This window comes from Neofelis nebulosa, chromosome 11 (genome assembly GCF_028018385.1).
Source record: "Neofelis nebulosa isolate mNeoNeb1 chromosome 11, mNeoNeb1.pri, whole genome shotgun sequence".
NCBI lineage: Eukaryota > Metazoa > Chordata > Mammalia > Carnivora > Felidae > Neofelis > Neofelis nebulosa.
Genome location: NC_080792.1, coordinates 81,829,940 through 81,853,605, shown reverse-complemented (window position 1 = coordinate 81,853,605; position 23,666 = coordinate 81,829,940). Strand labels below are relative to the sequence as shown.

At 53.6% G+C, this 23,666-nt stretch overlaps 1 protein-coding gene across 5 annotated transcripts in view; it reads right to left on the bottom strand.

Moving 5' to 3' along the window:
* TESC (tescalcin) overlaps positions 1-13,009 on the bottom strand; it is a 59,464-nt gene extending 46,455 nt beyond the window's left edge. The window contains exon 1 of one of the 5 annotated variants that reach the window (XM_058691163.1): positions 12,678-13,009. In XM_058691163.1, the coding sequence (XP_058547146.1) occupies positions 12,678-12,735 (58 nt within the window). In that variant the 5' untranslated portion in view covers positions 12,736-13,009. The remainder of the gene's footprint in view (positions 1-12,677) is intronic. The other 4 variants (XM_058691162.1, XM_058691161.1, XM_058691165.1 and 1 more) reach the window with 4 other exon arrangements.
* Positions 13,010-23,666: the final 10,657 nt, after the last annotated feature.

Sequence of the window (23,666 nt, the reverse complement as noted above, 5' to 3'; positions counted from 1 at the left end):
GAGGCAGCCCAGTCGAACATGAGCTCATAATCAAAAATCAAACCACGCAAGCAAATGAATCACCGTAAGGGACCATCAGCAGACACAATTAACAAAAGGAAGGGCACCCTTTTTGTTTTAAATGTGTTAATAACATCATGATCTGGTGGGATTTATTCCAGGGATGCAAGGGTGTTTCAATATTTGCAAATCAATCAAAGTGATACATCACACTAACAAGAGAAAAGATAAAAGCCTTATGATCATAACAAAAGATGCAGAAAAAGCATTTGACAAGATATCCATTCAGGATTAAAACTCTTAAGGGGATTTAGAGAGAACATACCTGAACGTAACAAAGTCCATAGTCGAAAAACTCACAGCTAACATCATACTCAATGGTGAAAAACTGAGAACTTTTACTCTAAGATCAGGAACAAGACAGGGTTGTCCTCTCTCACCACTTTTCTTCAACATAGGAAGTCCTCCTAGCTGCAGCAGTCAGACATGAAACAAAATGAATTCCAGTAAAGTTGTAGGATACAGAATATACAGAAATCTGTTGCAATTCTATACACTAATAATGAAGTGGCAGATAAAGAAATTAAGAAAACAACCCCATTTATAACTGCACCAAAAAGAATAAACTTAACCAAGGAAGGAAAGACATATACTGTGAATATACCATAAGATGCTGATAAATGAAATTCAAGAGGACACAGATAGGAAGATATACCATCTTCATGGATTGGCAGAATATTGTTCAATGTCTCTACTACCCAAAGTAATCTATAGATTCAAAGCAATGCCTATCAAAACAGCAAAAAGCATTTTTCACGGAACTACAACAAATCAGCCTAAAATTTGTATGGAACCATGAAAGACCCGAAATAGCAAAAGCAATCTTGAGAAAGATGGACTTACAGGTTCCAGATTTCAAAACCTACTACAAAGCTCTAATACTCAAAACAGTAGAATACTGGCAAAAAAAAATAGACACCTACGTCACTGCAACAGGAACAAGGGCCCAGAAATAAACTTATGCTCCTGTGGTCAATTAATCTATGACAAAGGAGGCGAGAATACACAATGGGGAAGAAACAGTCTTTCCAATAAGCAGTGTTGGGAAAACTCGGACAGCTACGTGCAAAAAAAAAAAAAAAAAAAAAAAAAAAAAGAACTGGACTACTTCCTCACACCATACCCAAAAAAACAAACTCAAAATGGGTTAAAGACCTAAATACGAGACCTGAAACTATAAAAGCCCCGAGAGAAAACACGGGCAATAATCTCTCGGACATCAAGCTTAGAAACAAATGGGACCACTAAACTAAACTAAAAAGCTTTTGCATAGCAAAAGAAGCCATCAACAAAACCAAAAGGCAACCTACCAAATGGGAGAAGATATTTGCAAATGGCACGTGCAATAAGAGGTTAATATCCAAGGTATATAAAGAACTCATACAATTTAACACCAACCCCCTCCCCCCCCAACGCCGAACAATTCTATTTAAAAAACAAGCAGAGGACCTGAATAGACCTTTTTTTCGCAAAGAGAAAAGATGGCCAGGGGAGCCTGGGTGGTTCAGTCAGTTCAGTGTCTGACTTTGGCTCAGGTCATGGTCTCAAGGTTCATGAGTTTGAGCCCTGTGTCGGACTCAGCTCTCAGCGTGGAGCCCATCTAAGATCTTCTAACCCCTCCTCTCTCTGCCCCTTCCCCACTCGTACTCTCCCTATCTCCAAAATAAACATTAAGAAGATATATAAGAAAAGTGATGGCCATCAGACATGAAAAGATGTTTAATATCATTCCTCAGGGAAACGCAAATTTAAACCACAATGAGAGATCACCTCACACCAGTGAGAATGGTTAATATCAAAAAAACAAATGAGTGGTGGTGAGGGTGTGGAGAAAAGGGACTCTCGAGCACTGCCGGTAAGAATGTAAATTGGCATAACAGCCGTGGAAAACAGCATGAAGTTTCCTCAAAAAAAAAAAAAAAAAAAAAAAAAAAAATCACACGAGCCAGTAATTCCACTCCTGGGTATTCTACCCAAAGAAAATGGAAACGAATTTGAAAACACACGCACCCCTATGTTGATTGCAGCACTATTTACAATGGCCAAAATACGGAAGCACCCAAGTGTCGCCGACGACAAGATCCGACAATACAAGATCCAGGATGGACCTAGAGGGAATTATGCGAAGTGAAATAAGTCGGAGACAAATACCATAGGATTTCACTGCTATGTAGTATCTAGAAAACAAAACAGACTCTTGAATACAAGGAGCTGGTAGTTGCCAGAGAGAAGGTGTGGGTGGAGGAATGGGTGAAAGGGATTAAGGCTCACAAACTTTCGGTCACAGAGATGAAAGGTAGGCGTGCGGAATAGAGACAATACTATCGTCATGACACCGTATGGTGATAAACGGTGACCACACTTACTGTGCTGAGCACTGAGTAATGTCCAGAATTGGCAAATCACTAGATCACTTACTAACATTGTATGTCAATTATACTTCAAGAAATTTTTTTCAATAAAAAAAATCGGGGGGCGCCTGGGTGGCTCAATTGGTTAAACATCCGACTTCGCTCGGGTCGTGATCTCACAGTTCGTCAGTTCAAGCCCCACATCGGGCTCTGTGCTGACAGTTTGGAGCCTGGAGCCTTGGAGCTTCAGATTCTGTGTCTCCCTCTCTCTGCCCCTTACCTGCTCACACTCTGTCTCTCTCGGTCTCTCAAACATAAATAAACATTTTAAAAAATTTTTTTTAAAAATCGGGAGGGGGGGCATGCCTGGCTGGCTCAGTCGGTAGAGCACCTAACTCTTGATCTTGGGGTTGTAAGTTTGAGCCCCACGTTGGGGGTAGAGTTTACTTAAATTTTTTCTTTAATTTTAACAAGGAATGGCACCACAAGAGGGTGAAACAGAAGAAACCATGTAGTAAGCGTTAAATTTTTACAAATAATGAAAGAACACTATGACAAAAGCAGTGAGTTTGAAAACCATATAGAACTTGTAAAAAAAAAATGTTTTAAGTTTTTTTGAGACATAGCGTGCACACACAGGAGCAGGGGAAGGGCAGAGAGAGAGAGAGAGAGAGAGAGAGACACAGACAGACAGGAAGAGAGAAAATCCCAAGCAGGCTCCACATGGTCAGTGCAGAGCCTAATGTGGGCCTGACCTCACAACCATGAGATCAGGACCTGAGCTGAAATCAAGAGTCAGTCGTTTAACTGACTGGGCTACCCAGGTGACCCGTGTTTTTTTTTTAAAAGTCATTGGAACTTGAAAACTTAAGGGGCAGCAAGATTTAAAATTTAATGTTGGGGCGCCTGGGTGGCGCAGTCGGTTAAGCGTCCGACTTCAGCCAGGTCACAATCTTGCGGTCCGTGAGTTCGAGCCCCGCGTCAGGCTCTGGGCTGATGGCTCGGAGCCTGGAGCCTGTTTCCGATTCTGTGTCTCCCTCTCTCTCTGCCCCTCCCCCGTTCATGCTCTGTCTCTCTCTGTCCCAAAAATAAATTTTAAAAACGTTGAAAAAAAAAAATTAAAAAAAAAATAAAATAAAATAAAATTTAATGTTTATTTTTGAGAGAGACAGAGCACAAGCGGGGGAGGGGCAGAGAGAGAGGGAGACACAGAATCCGAAGCAGGCTCCAGGCTCCGAGCTGTCAGCACAGAGCCCGATGTGGGGCTTGAACTCACTGATGGTAAGATCATGACCTGAGCCGAAGTTGGATGCCCAACCGACTGAGCCACCCAGGCACCCTGGGGCAGCAAGATTTTAATAGCTAAAGAGAGAATTAGTGAAGTGGAAGAGAGACCTAAGAAAAAGACTCCAAATACAGCAAAAAGCAGTAAAACGATAGAAAGTATCAGAGAGGAGTAAAGAGGCATTCAGGACAGAATGACATGGTCCAACATATTTCTGTTTTTTTAATTTTTTTTAATGTTTATTTATTTTTGAGACAGAGAGAGACAGAGCATGAGCAGGGGAGGGTCAGAGAGAGGGGGAGACACAGAATCTGAAGCAGGCTCCAAGCTGTCAGCACAGAGCCCGACGCGGGGCTCGAACTCACAGACGGTGAGATCATGACCTGACCCAAAGCGAGACGCTTAACTGACTGAGCCACCCAGGCACCCCGGTCCAATGTATTTCTAATAGGAATTACTGAAGAAGAAAATAAAGAGAAGGGTCGGGGAGAGAACATTTTTCATACTGTAAGACCTAAGCCTTCTTCAGAATAAAAGAGCATAAACCATTCTCAAGCAGGACAAATAAAACAAATCCACCTAGACAAAGTGCAGTTAAAAACAAAAACAAAACCCCAAAAATCTCAGAGGTACAAAAGCAGATTTCACACAAAAGAATCAGACCAAAGAGCTGACTTCTCAACAGCAACAAGGGACCAAAACCAAAGTACTGAGAGAAGATACAGCCAGCCAGTGATCCCAGGAGGATCCTGGCAAAAATCTAGTCACTTTCAGACAGCTGCTGACTCAGAGACTCACTGAAAAACCTATGGAAAGGTGGAACATATAAGAAAATGAGATCTGTGGGGGAAAACTGTTCCAAGAATTAATAGGGTCTGCATATAGGAATAATCAAACCAATGAGTGGCTTTCAAAAACAGAAAAAGTACCACAGAGTGATGCAAATTAAGGCGTGTTAAGGTCCCTGATCATCAGTATAGGGAAAGACAAAGACTAACGTCACTTGTGTCATACGGCGGCCATGTCAAAAAATGAAATGAATTAGCAAAGTTACAGAATGCCCTAAAAGGGAAAAATTGTATGGGGCGCCTGGGTGGTTCTGTCGGTTAAGCATCCAACTCTCGATCTGGGCTCAGGTCACCATCCCAGGGTCGTGGGATGAAGCCCGTATCGGGCTCCACACTGAGCATGGAGCCTGAAGATTCTCTCTCTGCCTCTGCCCCGCTCCCCCACTCTCCACAAAATGAAAAATGAAATGAAATTTTAAAAAGGGAGGAACACAGCCAGCCCCTGAATGGTTCCTTTTTTTTGTTATTTATTTATTTTTAATTTAAAAAAAAATTTTTTTTTAACGTTTATTTATTTTTGAGACAGAGAGAGACAGAGCATGAACGGGGGAGGGTCAGAGAGAGAGGGAGACACAGAATCTGAAACAGGCTCCAGGCTCTGAGCTGTCAGCACAGAGCCCGACGCGGGGCTCGAACTCACAGACGGTGAGATCATGACCTGAGCCAAAGTCGGACGCTTAACCGACTGAGCCACCCAGGCGCCCCTTAATGTTTATTTATTTTTGAGAGAGAGAGAGAGTGTGTGATCAGGGGAGGAAAAGAGAGAGACAGGGAGACACAGAATCTGAAACAGGCTCCAGGCTCCGAGCTGTCGGCACAGAGCCCGACGCGGGGCTCGAAACCACAGACCGCAAGATCACGACCTGAGCTGAAGTCGGACGCTCAACTGACCGAGCCACCCAGGCACCCCTGCCTCCGAGTGGTTTCTAATGGAATTAGTACTTGCCAACAGCTACTGAACATTTACGGATGTGTCAAGGGCTTTGCTAAAATTCTCATTTAATCCTCCCAATAGCCCTGCAACACGTGCCCATCTGACAGATGAGAAAACCAAGACGTGGAAGCAAAGTTACTCGCCCAGACAGGGAAAGGCGGTGCCACAGTTCAAAGCCGCATCTATCTGCTGCTATGGGCCAAGGTCCGGGGAGGCCAGCATGTGCCTGTGTGGGAGCCCGGCTGCAGTCTTGGGGGATGCAGGTGAGGACAAGACAAGAGAACCCCCGGGAACATCAGGTGTGTTGGGCCTAACTGCTAAGTGCTCACTTGAGGGCTCTTTGACCACTGGGACCCCAGCATGAACACTCAGGAGGAAGGAAGGGAACCCCCCTTCTAACCTCAGCCCACAAAGTCCTTGGCCGTGGCCACCTTCTCCCCCCATCACGGTCTAGGACTCAGCCACGCTGGTAGTGAGGTCTCCTGCTGGCCGCCTGCCCGTCCTCCCAGAGGCACCTGATCCCCGAGACCTGAATGTGCCTTCTCGCCTCCTAGGGAGCCGCGCCAAGAGCCCAAGACCCACTTCTGACAGCTTGCCCATCCGCAAAGGTCACACTGCTGGAACAACAAAGGGCCTTTTTGTCCTCGCGCTTAAGGTGGCTGCCACCACCGGCGCAAATCACCCACTCGACCTTCCGGCTTTATGAATTAATAATAAAGTTGGAACGGGGGGCAGGGAGGCTCACGGGCCCAGACGCCGCCTCCTCTCCATCCCCTCGCCTGGTCCCACCAACGTGGGTACGAGAGGGCCCCTCGCCCTATCTCCCCAAAGCAGTGGGCAGCTCTGAGCCAAAAACACCATGTTCCTGCCACTTGAGATAGCAGATACCGGAGGGCTCTGCGAGAGTAAAAAGCACCTTATCGACACGACACTCGAGGTATTCCGTCTGGATGATTGGGTCCTGCGGCATGTTTGGGCACTGGTGACAGTCCATGCTGCATTCCGGGGGCCATTAACTCACAAAAAGAGATCCTGCCAGAATGGGGCTGGGGGTGGGGTGAGAAAGAAAGACGCATAAGGGATCTGGTTACTCCTAATTCGCAGAGCTATAGGAAGTCTTGAGCAGACTGCTTGCCAATTACTTTCCTGCAGGGAAAATACAGATTCTTCCTCTGAAACAGAGGTGAGCCACCCAGTAAGACCCCAGGGAGCGGAGAGGGCAGCACATTCCAGCTCTCGCTCTCAGAGCCCCCAATTCCCCCTCATGATGCCCCCCAACCGAGCTTGTCCTCCCTGGGGACAGCCCACAGTTCATAGCACAAAACCAAGCCTGTCTGCCTCAAGGTCCAATTCTCCCTCTGCCAACTTAGTAAACGAGCATGGGGGACTCGGTCAACGAGGTCACGGTGTAATGGCGTTGCCTCTCCCAGACATACAAGATCCTTGGTCTCTGTCCAGCTTGTGTGGGGCTTAGGTCACGTGGGAGAGTCAGCTTCGAATTTGGGTTCCACACTCAGCATTTAAGTGATCTTGAGCAGTCCCTTCGGGTGTCTGAGCCTCCGTTTCCTCATCTGTAAATTGGCAACATATGCTACCGTCCGGCCCAGCCGGAGTACAAAGTATTAGCAGTGCTGGGCCAGAGGGCAGAGGTGCTTACGAATTAAGTGCATTTCCCACCCGGCCCTTTTAAAGGCTTCCAGAAGCAGCCTGCACATTTCCACGCCGCAAGCACCCCGGGATGAGCAGGGGTGGAAGAATCTGGATACTGCCCACCTTACCAAGCTCTGGAGGGTCCCCGAGGGCCGGGACCACTGTGCCCACATCACCACCAGACCACAGGCCCCAGCCCACCCCGAGAGCTCAGCCTGTGGTGACAGATCCTCCCCAGGCCCCACAGACGTGCTTATTCCTCCTTGCCCAGAGGCCACTTTTCGTCTTGTCCTAAAAAAATGTTTTTAATTATTTTCTTATTACGGGAGGATTTAGGATTTACATGAGTCTGATGAGCGCTGGGGGTCTGGTCCCAACCCCACCCCGCCAGAGCCCCACAGGCACAGCAGTGCACCCTATTTCGTGGGGCTTACAGAGTGACCCCGGAGCCCAGGGCAAAAGCCATAATCCACCCGCGGGAAACAGAAAGGGGGCTGGGTAGGTGCTATCGGTCGTTTGACTTCACAGGCCTCGGCGGATGACCGGAGGAACTCAGTGGTACCGGCCAGGGCGCCTGCACCCCTCAAAGGCCCGGAGCTCCTGGAGGGCCGGGAAGGGGTCCGGTCCGCCTGGCCATCCAGAGGGAACATAACGCACGGCAAATAGGCCGAGGCTGTGGTCTGGGGCCGCTCGAGGACTTTATGACCTCAGAGTAGTGCCCGGCGCCCAGAGGCCAGTGGAAAACGCAGTGCCACCCACACCCGCCCGTGTGGGCCACACAAGCCTCCGTCCCTGGTGAAGAGGTCTGGGGAGCAGACCAGAAACCCAACCCCGGCTCGACTTCTCAGTAGCCTGTGGCCTCGGGCAAGGGGCCCGCTCCCCGAAGCTTCCAGGGCCTCAACGGGAATCTACGGTGTACCTGGGGGGAGGGGGGGCCGGAGCGGGGGGCCGGAGAGCAGCTGTGCACGCAAACCGCACGGCTCGGTTCGGCAGATGACAGGCGCCTGGTGCACACTCACGGTCACCGTGACGAGGTCTAACTCTAGATCCGGGACGTTGTTTTTCCTTCGTCCTTCTGGCAGCTTCTTGGCATGTACATAGATAGGCCTGTGGAGCTGTTTGGGAGCCTGAAGGAAAAAATAGACCCTCCACCTTTCCCAGAATTCTTCATTTATTATTTCCTTTGCAGCCTCAGGAGCAGACCAGATTGGGGGGGTGGGGGGGAGGGAGGCGGGTGGCAGGAAGGGGCCACGCCTGCTCAAGGTGGTGAAGGGGAGCGGACGGACACCTTCGGTGAGTGATTCCCAAGGGGCCTCTCTTCCCGTCAGGGGGCCCCCCGTCACACCTCGGGACTGATCCCGCTGTGGAAGGAGAAAGGCCAGCTCAGGGTTTAATGTGAATTTTAACAATCTAGGTAGTCAGCCTTCTCGGCTCAGAAGAGATGGTTGGATGACTTTTTTTAGGTTTTAAATCAATCAAGGAGACTCTCGCAGGCAAGGGGAGGTGGGCGTGGAACCCAGAGATGCCCTGTGTGGGCGAGCTTGCGCTCAGGCCTATTTTTGGCGGGGCTGGCTCAGCGCTGAAGCCCACAGACTGGATCTCACGGTGCCGGGCGGGCGTGGCGGAGGCCGGCCAGTGGGGTGGCACCGGGGGTCGCTCCCGGGCAACACCCTTTGGGTTGTAAAATCCCCGGGGTCTCCGCCCCTCCAACACGAGCGGCTGGTGGCCCGAGGACCACGCGCACACACACAAAGGTGAATGAGAAAGACATCACGTCTCCTGCAGTCGAGAAGCGCCAAGCTTCGAGGGGGTGGCTGGTGACAGAGCTGACAGTTCCACCGGGGTGTGATGTGTGCTATAACGGGAGGGGACGAGGGGGGCTTGGCCATCTCGAGGATGCACATTAACCCTCAAAGGCTGGATGGAGAGTAACCAGGGCGGCTTCTGGAAGGGCGCCACAGAGCCCTGAACCACGACGAAGGGGTTTGCAAAGAGGCCTGAGGGGAAGCGTTTGCCATATTAACCTGGCTGCTGGTTACAGAAGCATCTCCTTACATAAACGCCAAATTATGCACAGTCGAGGGAAGAGTGCTCCAGGCAGAGGGAATGGCTTGCACCACGGCCCGGAGGTGAGAAAAAGAGACGAGCAACCTGTTCCTATCCCTTCTGCGTTCCTAGACATCAGAGAGGCAACTCAACACAGTGAAAGCACAGTGTCGGAGGAAATGGGCTTAGGGATCCTCTGAGCCCCTGCTCCTCCACTTATGACCCCTGGGGCTGCCACTTTGGAGGCTTCACCCCTCCAAGCCTCAGTTTCCTTATCCGTAAAATGGCCACATGGCCATCTTCCATGGAGGGTTATTATGAAGATTCCACCAGAATGCGCGCAGAGGGTTCAGCACAGAGCCCGGTGCTCAAGGAATCATGCCCACTGTCACCATCTCGTGCTCATCAGTTCCAGATGGAGTCCTCAGAGAGGGGCCAGGCTGACCCTTCAAATTAGGGACCATCTTGGTCCTCAAAGAGGCCGGGGAGCCCAGCGACGTTGTGGGCACAGCCCGTTCCTTGGCTGACTGGGCCTTTAGGCTGAATGCTTCCCACGGATTCTTGTGGGAGCAGGATCCTGGGAGCTGACCTTCCCATGCCAAGCCAAGCCCTTGACATACATATATACATCATGTCACTGAATCCATGTAACCGCCCCAGAATCCAGACGGGGACACTGACGCTCAGAGGTACAAGGACTTGTTTAAGGTCACGCAGCTGGGAAGAAGTAGGACCAAGCTTTAACTCTTAGCCGTGGTTCAGAGTGATGGGGACAAATGGGTCTAAAACACGGCCAATAGTACCAAACACTCACCCAAAGCCACACACCTAGCAAGACCCCTTTAAATCAGGCTCCTCCCATAAACTGAGCCCTCACTATGGCTGCACCCTCCCCTCACACAATTCTCATTTATTGTCCTCAATGTCTTCCCGCCACAGGGCCCTTGCACTGACTGTTCCCTCTGCCCAAAATGTACTTTTTGCTGACCTGCACGTAGCTGGTTCCTTCCTATTTAGGTTTCTGTTCCATTTTTGCCTCTGCAGAGAAGCCCTCCTGATCCTCTCTAAAGAATTGTTCCCTTGCCCTTCCTCGGACTCTCATGCCACCGTGTAACTCCCCTCAGGGACATCAGCCTCTAAATCTCCAAGTCCCTGGTCAACAAATACTCACTGAACGGGTAAAAGCACCAGACTGTACCAGCCCCTATCAGAGAACTAGGTGGAACTTTCCACCTGCTGAAAGTTCAGAGAACTGAAGGCATTCATTCTCCTTTCTGACTTCAGAACCCCTTTCCTGACCCCCCCCCCATCTCTCTTCTCCCTTTGGGGTACAAAACTAGAATCATGGGGCCACAAGAAGGGAAGCCACATCAGCCATTTGTAGGAAAGCTACAGGGGGAACACTCAGCATCAGTCTTCTCCCCCCACCCCCTCCCCCATACGTTAGGGACCCAGGAAACTGACAAGACTCCCATCATGCTCTGCAGTGCCATCACCTGTCAAACTCACCAACAGATGGAATCCCCCGCAACCGCCTGTGTGGGGGCTGCCTGAGTGATGGAGGCTGGTGGCCAGCCCACCCTTCTGGCAGAAATCCCAGCTCCAGGGAACCCTGATTTCAACCAGTCCAGACACAAGGCAGCAAGAGAGTGTGCAGCTAACCGGGGAAACCCAACAAAGAGGGGAATCCTACCTCCTCTCTCATGTTAGCCTTCGGGTTGAACTGGACTTAAAACTCTTTGAAGTAAAATATTCATACGTTGTTCAAAAATGAAAATATTTTTAAAAACTATAATGAAAAGCTCCCTCTCCCTTCATCCCTCCCGCCAAACCTCCAAGTATTCATTATTCTTCCTTGTGGATCCTTCCAGAGTCCTTGATGTAAACAAAGTGATTATAAACATAGGTTCTTATTTTTTTTTTAATGTTTTTTTATTTTTGAGACAGAGAGAGACAGAGCATGAATGGGGGAGGGTCAGAGAGAGAGGGAGACACAGAATCGGAAGCAGGCTCCAGGCTCTGAGCTGTCAGCACAGAGCCTGACGCGGGGCTCGAACTCACAGACCGCGAGATCACGACCTGAGCGGAAGTCGGCCGCTCAACCAAGTGAGCCACCCAGGCGCCCATTATTTTTAAACCAAAAAGTGTTCCATATTATATATACTGCACACTTTTCCCCCCTCCAGTCGCAAATACTCTTGTATTTGTCCACGGGAAGATATACACATGTATGTACGTGGTGTGTGAATGTGTGTATGCACGCATGCGTGTACACACACACACACACCCTCCCCAGACCAGTCATTAAGGTGTTTTCTGTAATTTTCACCCAATTCTCCTGGAAAGAGCTGTTCAGATTAGGATCAGCAGGGGTCGCCTTTCAGCCTGGGCACAAGTGGCTGGGTCACCTCCACCCCCACCCAGGTGACCAATTATGGACCTGGCTGACTGCACAAAATTCAAAGCAGGTGCCAGCTCTTTCCTTGAAATAACACTGCAGCTCCCATATCTTGGGCATCTAGCAGGTACTAGCAGAACTCTCGTTCTAGAGAGAAGGAAACAGAGAGAGGAAGTGACTAGCCCAAGGTCACACAGCCAGAAAGCGGTGTCGGCAGGATTCACATCGCCCTGTCCAGCGCGCCCCCTCGCGCTGGGGACCCGGCCTCCCTCGGTCTTCAGTCTACGCCCCCCTTCACGGCGGGTGGCAGAATCCGGCACCCCGAGGTCAGAGCCCAGGGTCAAGTTCCCAGCTGGGCTGGACTGGGGCGGAGGAACGCTTCCGCCGTCACCTCCCTGCGGTCAGCTCGGGGGGGCCCCCCGCGGCCAGACCGCTCCGTGCGCCCAGCCTCGGGCCGGATGCAGGGCGCGCAGCCTCTGCGGGTCCCAGGAGCCCGGGCGAGCTTGAGGAAGGTCGCCGGGCTCCAGCCCAGTGCTCCCCGGGCTCTGCCAGCTACGCGGGGAGGTGGGCCCTCCTGAACCCACTTTACAGACGGGAGGACAAAGGCGCAGGGGGAGGCGCTCACCCGCCCGAGGTCACACGGCCGGAGAACGCCCGGCTGCCACCCAGGTCCCGTCGACTTCAAAACTTTCCGGCCCCTGCGCCTCGCGAACCCGAACGACTTTCAGGTGCGGAGCGCGCACACCGGCTGGGCGGCCCGGGCGCTCAACCCTCCCGGCCGGGACGCCCGCCCAGCCCTGCTCCCTCCCGGGTCCGCAGTCCCCAGGCCCCGGGGGCTCCCTGCCAACCCCGAGGGCGCCGAGGCTGAGCGGCCGCGGCACTTACTCAGCATCGCCGCGGAGCTCCTCGCCGCAGCCTGCAAAGTGGCCGGCGGGGACCCATTTGCAGGAGGGGGAGACTGAGGCGCAGAGAGGGCCAGCTGCCGGCCCAAGGTCACACAGCGCGGCGGCGCGGAGCCGGCCGGGCGGCAGTGGGCTGGGAGCCCCGCGCCAGCCGGCCGGCCGGCCGGCCGCCGGTCCCCGCCCGCGTCCCCGCGGATACTCACAGCCGGTCTTGCCCACGAGCTCCCGCACCTCCTCGGACGCGGAGTGGGCAGCGCCCATGGTGCCCGCGGCGGGGACCCCGGGGCGCGCGTCCCTCGCAGGCCCCGGGCTGGCGTCGGCTGCGCCGCGTTGGGTCCGGCCTCGGGTCCAGCGCGGGTCGGGACGCCGGGGACGGGTCTGAGCCGCGGGTTCCGCGTGGGGCGCGAGCGCGGCCTCTTATAGCGGCGGAGGGCGGCGCGCCGCGGTCCTAGCGCGCGCCGGCTTCGAGCGCCGCGGGGAGGAGGGCGAGCGCCCTGCCCCCGGCAAGAAACGGTGGGGAGGGGTGGAAGGGGGTGCAGGGCCTAGGAGCCCACCGGCTAAGGTTCCCCCGTCCCCCACGCAGCGGCCGGGCTCCTCGCGGCTCGGCACCACCTCCGCAGCGCCGCCGGCTTTGGAAAGAGGCAGGTGTGAACAGAGTTGGGGTGTAGGTGGGCGGGAGCAGCCCCCTGGGAGGTTCCGTGTTCACCCCCACCCCGCTTCCACCACACCCTCCCAGATCTCAGGAGGGAAACTCACCTGGGACGGTGAAGAAACACAGCCAGGGTTAACTAGCTCGATGGCGAACAGCAGTGAAGGTAACATAATAATAGTAATCCCACTTAAATGCGCACCGGGTGCTTGGCTTGGCTTTGTTCCAGGAAAAGTCCTTGGCCCCTCCCCCAGCACCTTGATGAAGCGGACAAACGCCAGGCCAGAGCGGCCCATCCTAGTAACACAGCCCAGGAGCCCGGGGTGGGGGATGGTGTTCTCAAACTTGAGGGGCAGGGGACTCCCCCTTCCCCCACCATTCGGACTGAGGCAGGCCCGGGAGGCTGCATTTCCAAAATGCCAGAGAGAATGTAATGAGGGTGGTCCCTGAGCCTCCTGGGAGAAGTTTTGCCTTAAATTGGTTTAAGGAATTGGATGCTGTGGTCAGCCTGGATGACCTGGGCTAGTCCTGCCACCTGTTTGACCCTGATTCCTTCTAGTTAAAATGGGGAGATGACAGCCAATGACAGGTCTATCAGAAGGGCCTGGCATGGGACGAAGCACAAGGCAGTTGCTGTGGAAATCACGTCCATTTTACAAGGGAGGAACCGATTCTCAGAAAGGTCACACAGCCAGGGCAGAAATTCAAAGTCAGCATCTTCTAGGTCTCAAGGCCGGGCCATTGCGCTCCACAGTGCTTGGTGATGTGGCCGTCAATGTTCAGCACGTACTTGGTGTATGTCCTGGATGCCAGGCTCTGTGACAGTGTAGGTGCTCATAAAGACCTAGATGGGCCCACCTACAGCAGCTTCACAGGGCACTGGGGAGGGCACTGCCCATTCCTCTCGATCACAGGTCCAAAGTGAGAGTCACAGCCCTGGGGTGGGGGGAGGGGGCAGTGTCCTGCAACCAGCCAGAGCTGCGGAAAGAAGGAAAGGGACCCCCCTCCTAGTTGAAGATCCAGATGCCCGTTACACTCTGTTGGCACTCGGGAGCAGTACCTGGAATCTGCGTTTCCAAAGCACTCTTGGGCAGTGCCGAGATAGCCAAGCTGGGGGAGTGTTGGCTGTGGGGCGTCAGCTGGTCTGAGTTAACTGGACCCAGAGTTCGCATTTCAAGGCAGGAAGGAATCTAGAAATCCAGATTGGCCTCAGGACCAGGAAAGGGGTTCTAGGGCCCCTTCGGAATTACCCACAATTGCTGGACACAATTTTATTCTCATTTAAAATACCCGTTCCTAAAAAAAAAAAAAAAAAAAGTACCTGTTCCTGGGGCACCTGGGTGGCTCAGTCGATTGAGCACTGGACTCCTGATTCCGGCTCAGGTCATGATCTCATGGTTCGTGAGTCTGAGCCTCACATCCTCAGGCTCTGTGCTGGTAGCACAGAGCCTGCTTGGGATTTTGTGTCTCCTTCTCTCTCTGCCCTTCCCCTGCTCTCCCTCTTTCTCTCTCTCTCAACATAAATAAATAAACTTTAGGGGCACCTGGTGGTTCAGTTGGTTAAGCAGCGAAGCGTCCTACTTCGGCTCAGGTCATGATCTTATGATTTGTACGTTCGAGCCCTGGAGCCCTGCGTTGGGCTCTGTGCTGACAGCTCAGAGCCTGGAGCCTGCTTTGGATTCTGTGTCTCCCTCTCTCTCTGTCCCTCCCCCGCTCAGTCTCTCTCTCAAAAATAAATAAACATTAAAATTTTTTTAAAATAAGTAAACAAAGTTTGGAATAAAGTAAAATACCAGTTCCTGGAATTTTATTATATTAAATTATCCAAGGGTTAAATGATGGGGCTTTCTGCTGAAGACACAGAAAATAGCATTTTCAGGACCGCACCTCCGCCCCCTCGGCATAGCTGCTCCCAGAGCTAGAGACAGTGCAGGTGGGTGGGGAAGAAAGCTCTGGGGCAGTCGGGTGGTGGGGGGGGCATGGCTCTGCTCTGCCCCTCAGTGATACCAAGAGGCCCCAGCGTGTGGGATGTCTGTCTTCACTCTATGACCTGTCTACACGGTCACCCCAAGCCCCACTGGCTCCTGTCAGCTCCTAGATGAGTCCTGGCACTTGTCCCTTCCCCTCCCTCTTCCTACAGCTGGGGCTTCCTCTTCAGATCTCAGTGTAAACATCACCTCCTCTGAGAGGCCTCCTCAAGGCCTCCCTCCACCCTCCTGGGTCTGTTGCCAACAAGCCACCTTCAGGAGCCAGCAGGGAGCTGGAGGAGGGGGGGCCTGGGACGTGATGACCAGGGGGGGGTATTTATTCCTGACTGCAAGCCTTGGGGAGATACTCAGGAGTTCCTTGTGGCAGCAGGAAGGTGGAGAGGCCAAGGCCAAGTGTTCGTTCATTCATCCATTTCACATTTATTGAAACCCTGACGTGTTGCAACCCTGGCTGGGTCCTGGGGCCACAAACCAGGAACAATCAGGAGTCACCCTTTGGCTCCTAAGGAACTCCTGGAGGAATGGGCAGACAGACACACAGGAGGTGACAAGGCAGAGGGGTCAAGCACGGGCTGACTTAGGCCAGGAAAGATCCGGAATGTTCAACCCAGAATGGTTCCTGGAAAGACTCTTGTCATCCCTTAAGCCGAGCTTCGGGGAATCCAGGACTAGCCCCAGCTGCGAGCCCAAATGGGCAGGCCGGAGGCACACACTGGGCGGACAGCTGTATCTGTGAGGTGTGGGGGGCCTGGGCCTTGCCCCCCTGCTCTGGCGGTGATGCACGAACGCAGCATGGGCTCTCCCCCACACGAAGCCTGCTGCTGCCTGTTCTAGGGCGTCACGGCTTTAATTCCATCCTAGCAGTGGCTCTGGTGGCGTCAGAGCAGGAAGGAGGTCTGGAGCCTCGCGTGGGGTCTGGCTCGGCTGATTGCATCTGGAGCCCTGCAAAAGGGGCACCCCGTGTGGGGATCTTTAGGTTTACTTTACACGGCGTGCCCTTCCGGGGGCTGGAAAACACTTCGGTCACCAGGCAACTGCCTCTCTTCTCCCTGAGGAGCTGATTAAAACGGGTGGCCGAGATTAGAATGGCTGGGAACTGTGAGTCCACAAAGGACAGCAGTGCCCAGAGACTTCAAGGATGATATTCCTGCGGCTCTCCCACCTTCCCGTTAGGGAAGGCTCCCAGACCATATGTGTGCAAGTGACTTCCCCTCCCTGGGCCTCAGTTTCCCCATCTGTAAATGGCAATAATAATGGTGCCTTCCTCCGGGTGGCGTGAGGGCGAAACGTGGGTATTTGAAAGGGCTTAAAACAGTGCCTGACGGGGGAAGCGCTATCTAGTGGTATGCAGGTAAAGCTGGGGACGCCCTACTTTGTAGCATTTGCCCATATCCGTGGTGTAAATATTCCATCAATTTCAAGCTACCAATAGTTTGACAAGGGGCTTGCAAAATTCCTGAACGTCTGACGATTCCATCTTGCAAGCCGGTCTGAGCCCACTGCAGCACCACCACACAGTAGACCATTATTCATAGGTTCATTCGTTATTTTTTTTAAGTTTATTTATTTAGTAATCTCTACGCCCAACATGAGGCTGGAAGCCAGGACCCTGAGATCAAGAGTCGCACGCTATTCTGGCTGAGCCAGCCAGGGGCCCTCGTTCATCTGCTTTGAGTGCCAGGAATTTTTTTTTTTTAAGTTTATTTATTTTGAGAGAGACAGACACAGCTCAAGTGGAGAGGGGCAGAGAGAGAGAGAGAGAGAGAGAGAGAGAGAGAGAATCCCAAGCAGGCTCTGTGCTGCCAGCTATGGAGTCCAACACGAGGACTCGAACCCAAGAACTGTGGGATCATGATCTGAGCCAAAACCAAGAGTCAGATGCTTAACCGACTGAGCCACCCAGGTGCTCCTTAAATACTACAGTAAAGGAGCCAGTTCCTGACCTTGGAGGATCCCGGAGTCAGGAAGGAAAGAGGTATAAACAGACCATCCCAGTACAGCTAATGGATACCAGCTGCTGTGGGAGTCTGGAGGAGGGGCACCTAACACATGCCCATTTTATTGATGGGAAAACCAAGGTATTCAGAATGTATGGTAAACCAGAATCAGAATGCAGGTGTGAAGCTGGATAAATGGCAGTTCCTATCATTCATCTGTGTCGATTCCTTTTCCCTCTAATCACTTAGGGGTGCTCCCAAGGCTCCACAATGTTCTGGGAGCAAACAAAATGCCTTGATCTTCAGGCCCCTGCTCTAAGAAATTTACAGGGAATACAAGTGCCACCTGGCTTAGCCTAGGACTTAGAGAAGAGCACATCTAAACCACTTCAAACAAGTAAGGATTAGTGATGCTCCCATAAAATATGTTGAGGCAGGAAGGGAGGGGATCCCTGCAGGTGCCCACACCCACATCTAGTCTCTAACACGGGCAGTTTTTCTCTTTTTTTTTTTTTTAACGTTTATTTATTTTTGAGACAGAGACAGAGCATGAACGGGGGAGGGTCAGAGAGAGGGAGACACAGAATCTGAAACAGGCTCCAGGCTCTGAGCTGTCAGCACAGAGCCCGATGCGGGGCTCGAACTCACCGACCGTGAGATCATGACCTGAGCTGAAGTCGGTCGCTTAACCGACCGAGCCACCCAGGCGCCCCTGTTTTTCTCTTAAGCTCATTAAGGCTCCTGCTGGTCTCATGAATGGAATCAGAGAAGAATCATCCCCAATCTGCCCTTTTTTTCTTATGTTTATTTATTTTTGAGATAGAGAATGAGACGGAGTGCAAGCAGGGGAGGGGCAGAGAGGGAGGGAGACACAGAATCCCAAGCAGGGTCCAGGCTCCCAGCTGTCAGAGCAGAGCCCGACGCGGGGCTCAAACCCATGAACCATGAGATCATGACCTGAACTGAAGTCTGAGGCTCAATCAACTGAGCCACTCAGGCACCCACCCCCAATCTGTCTTTTGAATTAAAGTTGCCCTTTTGGTTATCTTTTAAACAATCCTTTCTTGCCCGAGGCACCCTGATCTTTTAGGTGAACCTTGGGCGACAGCGTGTTCTAGCAGACAGGCATCGGATCCCCAGCAACGGCTCTGGCATTCCTGGTTGTGTGCCTCAAGGGTTGCCTGCTTTACCCTCTGAACCTTGATGTCCTCATCGGTAGAAGGGGTCCACAGCCCCATCTCTCTCGAGAGGACTCAGCAAGGGGAACGGCTGACACTGAACAAGGCCTCCACACCTGGCCATTCCCTTTCTTGGGGGACAAGAGCAGGACCTTGTAGCCAGGCTGACTCTCCTGTCTCTCCATCGCTCTCCTCCCTGCAATACCCCGTGAGACAATTAAACGGAACTCGCGCTCGAACTTTAGTCTTACCTCCACTTGTTAAATCATTTGCAGTCTCGAAGAGCATTTTGCAAGCATTGCTCCCTCTCTTCATCTCCGAGACTTCCCCCCCCCCCCCACCCCGAGCTGGAAAATCATGTCCTCTCGACTGCCTGGGATAAGGATCCTTCCGGGTGGCCAAGTTCCCCGGATCCTTCACGCCCCCCTACCCTCCCGGGCTGCCCCCAGGATCTCCAACCTAACCCGTAGCTGGAGCCCACTGCCCGGACCACAGAGGGACGCAGCTCCATGGGAGGGAGGGCCGGCTGCCTAAAAATAGGAGACAGGGGCTCTTTGGGGAGGGCGGCCTTCTCTCATTTATATAATTATAAATAGTGACCTATTGCCGGAGTTTGCAGGGGGCAGATGGAAGCCTGTCCCTGGATGGGCGTCAAACGGCCCTGTTGTCCGAGAAACAGGCTCACCGGAGAAGCAGAAAGAGGTGGCAGGGGCCCAGAATCTATTTTAACTTCGCTGTCGCCATCGATTCACATCGAGCGGCGCGGCAGGCTTTGCAGAGAGAGTCATCATCAGTGTGTGGGAGGGTCTGGTAGGGCTGCTTCTCAGACCCGAATGCAGCCACCCCGTGGGGGCTCCAAATGGCACTGCTTTGATTTACTCAGGATCTGTGCTGTGTGGAGAGGCATCCTACACACTGAGCAGCAGGACTGTATGGAAGGCAGAATCACAGCCCCCAAAGGCGTCCACGTTCTTATCCCTGGAACCTGTGAGCACGCCAGCCGACCCGGAGCCGGGGAGGTTATCCTGGACCATGCGGGTGGGCCCAACAGAATCACGAGGGTCTTTGCATGTGAAAGAGGAAGCCAGGAGGGGGTCAGGGTCAAGAGTGACATCCGCTAGGCATCGCTAGCTTTGGATCTGGATCGGAGGAAGGGTCCGCAAGCAGAGGGGTGCAGGCGGCCTCCGGAAGCTGGAAAATGCAAGGAAACAGATCCTTCCCCAGAGGCTCCAGAAAGGAACACAGCCCTGCTGACGGCAATGGCAGCCCAGTGAGGCCCGTTCCCGACTTCTGACCTCCAGAACTGTGGGTCAAGACATTTGTGTTGCTGCCAGCCGTCAAGTTTGGGGTCATCTGTTACAACAGCCTTAGGAAATTACCGGAGTGTGGGTTTGCACCTGCAAATACCCCAGTGCCGAGGGAACCAGCCTTGACCAGACTGTCTTCCCAGAGGGGTGGCTCCTTAGATTCTGTGTGCATGCACATCACCTGGTGTTCTTGCTGAAATTCAGATTCCTGGGCCCCCTGCACGGTCCAGACTCAGCAGGCCGAGGAATGCATGTGAATTGAGAACTCCAGGTGATTCTGATACCGATGGCCTTTTATTTTCGGTACTGGCTATATCGAGATGTCATCCACATACCAGACAACTCCCCGTTTAGAGCATACAATTCAGCGGTTTTCGGTATCTCCAAAGAGTTGGGCAACCATCGCTATAATCAATTTTAGAACATTTGCGCCGTCCCCCAAAGAAACCCCACACCCTTAACCTATCACCCCTCGGTCACCCATTCTCTCTGACCCCTGACAACCACCAATTACTCTCCCGTCTCTATGGATTTGCCTCTTCTGGACATTTCATGTAAGTGGAGTCTGTAATATGTGACCTTCTGTGTCTGGCTTCTTTCACTTAGCGGGATGGTTTCAAGGGTCGTCGCTTTGTGGCAGGGGGCAGCATGGCACTCCTTTTAGTTGCCGGGGAATACAGCGTTGTGCGGGTGTACCGCATTTTCTCTCTTCACCCATCCATTGAGGAACACTTGAGTAACGGCATGGCTTTCCTTAAAGAATCTCACTCAGCCACTGCAGCCGAATGACGGGGGGTTTGGCAATCTAGCATTCCCATTTTGTAGATGTGGAAACTGAGGCTCATAGGGCTCAAATCGCATGCTCAAGTTCACGTGCTCTGTAAGCGAGGCCCCGGTGGGTCCGAGACCCTGGCCCATGAACCAGTGACACGTCTTGCTGGGGTCTCCACTGAGACTCTTCTGTGACCTGCCAGCCGGGTGACAGAGCTGGCAAAAGAGGGAAGAAAATGGAAAATCCACTTCTTCCCTCTGCTGAATCAGTTGGCCATAATTTCACTGCGCTACTGAGTAACGAGCCAGGCGATGCCCTTCACCGAGGGCTAAGCCCTTTATTGTATTTACCTCTGGATCCTATGACAACACGTGGGATCTGCATTCCTCACTCCTCTCCGTCCCCATTAGAAGCACGAGGAACTCAGGGCTTGGAGAGGCCAAGCTCTTGGCCGCCACATGGGTGGTTCTTAAATGGTTTTGTGCCTCAGCGTTACATAAAGGGCGTGGCCCAGGAATCTGCATTTCTGATGCAGGTCACCTGGGGACCACACACGAAGCCTTGCACCGTCCCCAAATGTCTGGGGCAGGATGCAGACATGACTGTGCTCCCACGAGACCCCTTCAGGCACTTCCCCAAATCCTTTCGGGAAAGGTGTGCGGGTTGGGGGTCCAAGACTGCGCTGGGGACTGAGACACTGGCTTCTCACATCCTCACTGTCCCCGGGCCCCTGTGGGAACAGACTCCACATTCGGGTGCAGGGAGAGAGACCCTTCCCAAAAGCCCACCTCTGTGGCTGCAAACAGGTACAGACGGTGAAGAAAACTGGGCTCTGGTACACCTTCTACCAAGACTGACTGTCCCCTCGGCTGCCTGGCCCTCGGGCAGGTCCCCACCTCCAGTGCGCTGGTAGGTGGCAGGGCAGCCATCTCGGGGACCACGAGCTGACCGGCAGGGCAGGACACGGGCTGGGATCCTGCCACCCGCTCAGTCTTAGCGCCTCGCCACCTCCCACCGCCCTCTCTCCCTCCCTCCTCCCCTTCCCTCCAGGACGGCTGGCTGCTGCGTGTTCAAGCAAGACCCCAGCTGAGCGCCTGGAAGGCAGGATGATAAATACACGTTGGGGTTCGGAATCGGCGCAGTCAATAATTTGGGGCTTACTTGGGAGAGGACGCGGCAGGCACCTACCATTAGGGCAGCTGGCGGCGGAGGGCGCGGGCGGGCGCGGAGGTGGGGGTAGGAGGTGGGCCCAGGGCCTCCCGCTCCCCGTGTTGACTCAGCAGAGCTCAGGGCCTGCTCCAGCTGACCGGGCGCCCTTCCCAGATGTCCACTCTGGGCTGTCTCTTAGACCTCTCCTGGGGCTGGCTGCGGACAGCAGAGATGGGAACCAGATCCGGCTCTCCTGCCTCATGAAAAGGAAGGATGTGAGTGTGAGGGAAAGGCAGGAGGTCCTTTAGGCTGGGGAGGCTTCCTCTGTGCCTGAGACTCCAGGGGGTGGGTGGGTGGGGAAGGGACGTGGCCTGGAGGCTTCTCAGTCCCACTGGGTGTGGAGGCAGGTGCAAATCCTGGGCAGGGGTCAGCGTTTTGACCTGGCAGAGGGGCCTGCCGGGAGAAAGCCCGAAAGAGAGGCCCCCTCTCTCTTCCCTACGTCACGCTGGATGGGAGCCAAGCTGGAGGGCTCGAAGCAGAACTGAAAAAGCTCCCTGCAATTGGTTAGCTCAATGCTCTCATTTTCCCAGGACAGGAAACTCAGAGAGGTCAAGGTCATGCAGCAAGGACAACCCTGGCTGGGCCCAGAAGAGGCCCTGAGACTCAGAGCAGGGTGAGGGGAGGGCTGGTCCCCGGGCCATTTATGTCAGGGTCTCCTGCATTCTTGTACAGAGGTGTAGGCTCCTGGGACCTACTGGGCTGATTTTTATGTACTCTCAAATTTGGGAGCCTCTGCTGCAGAGGTTGGGGTGGGGTTGGAGATATGGTTCAAATCTTGTTTTCGGCCTCAGGCCACGACTTGCCTGGGGAACCGTTGGTCCCCATCTGTGAAATGGGTACCTGAGACTTCACATGAAGTGCTCACACCATGCTGGCGCATGGAGGGTGCTCAGCCTCGGGCAGGTCTCTGGGCTAGCTCGGGGCCAACCAGCTGCCTGTCCTGGCTGCCTCTAGGTGGCGACTGGCAGAGGGCAGGCTCCCTGCACCAGCTGGCACGTGTGCACTGGGGGGAGTGTGCAGAGGGAAGAAGCTGTGTGCAGCTTGTGATGAGGAGGACGCTGGGGCTCATCCCCTGGGGCCAGGCTAAGCCCCACAGAAGGAGGGAGTAAGATAGGAAGGGCCAAAGAGGCCATGCCTCCTGGATTTTGTCAAGCCTGGGCCCCAAGCCCAGAGACCAAATGCTACAGGGTGAAGAGAGGGCCTGTGGATTTCCGGGGAGAGGGAGGCTGGTGCAGACAGCAACGAATCGAGCACTGCGGTGGGTCCCCGTGGGCTTGCAGGTCAACAGGAACGGAGTGTGCGTGTTGGGAAGGGTCCCGGGAGCCGGGGCATCCAGAAGGAGGCATCCCTCCCTGGGGACCTCAGTCAGGCCAGGGCACGATTCAAGGGCACAAGGGAGACAGCCCTTGGTGCGCTCAGATCCTGCAGTGTGCACTTGAGGGCTGATGAACCAGGACCTCCCCCGCCCCCCACCCCCCACCCCGCAGAGATGAGTGGTGAGGCCTGGCGGTTGGCTTACAGCAAAGGCCCCCTTCCCTCTGTCTCTGCCCACAAAGCACAGTAGAATGGGGCACGTTTTCATGCCACTCATGCTGAGTGTTTATTTCCTGTTCAGGGAGGGGCAGCCAGAAGACTTACTGCTTCGGATTGACTTCTTCTTGACATTCAGAAGCCGAGAACGGAGTTTTCTGGAGACGCTTATCTATATATGAGCAGCAACACGGGACCGACGTCTCTTTCGGGAGGACTCTGCAAGGGCAGGGCAGCCCTGTCTGTAGGGGATCAGGGGTGGGGCCAAGAGTCCGGATGCAGAACGAACCAGAACCGTGTTCTCCAACCGGGCCACACGTTTGAATCACCTGGGGGAGCATTTCAAGACCCTAATGCCCAGGCCACACCCCCGGCCCCAATTAAATCAGGCTGGGGTGGGAGAGGGCCGCAGTTTAACCTCCCAGATGATTCCAATACACAGGAGAGCACCCCAAGCTGCAAGTTAGGCTCGCTTGGGGCGCTCCTAAAGCAAACAGGGGCAGGCTGCGTCCTGGGCGCACGGAATCGGAAACTCTGGGGGTGGGGGCTCCGGGGTTGGTGGCTTTGAAGAGGCCGCCAGGGTGGGGAGTCACAAATCGCGTCAACGTGGCGGTGGCATTCC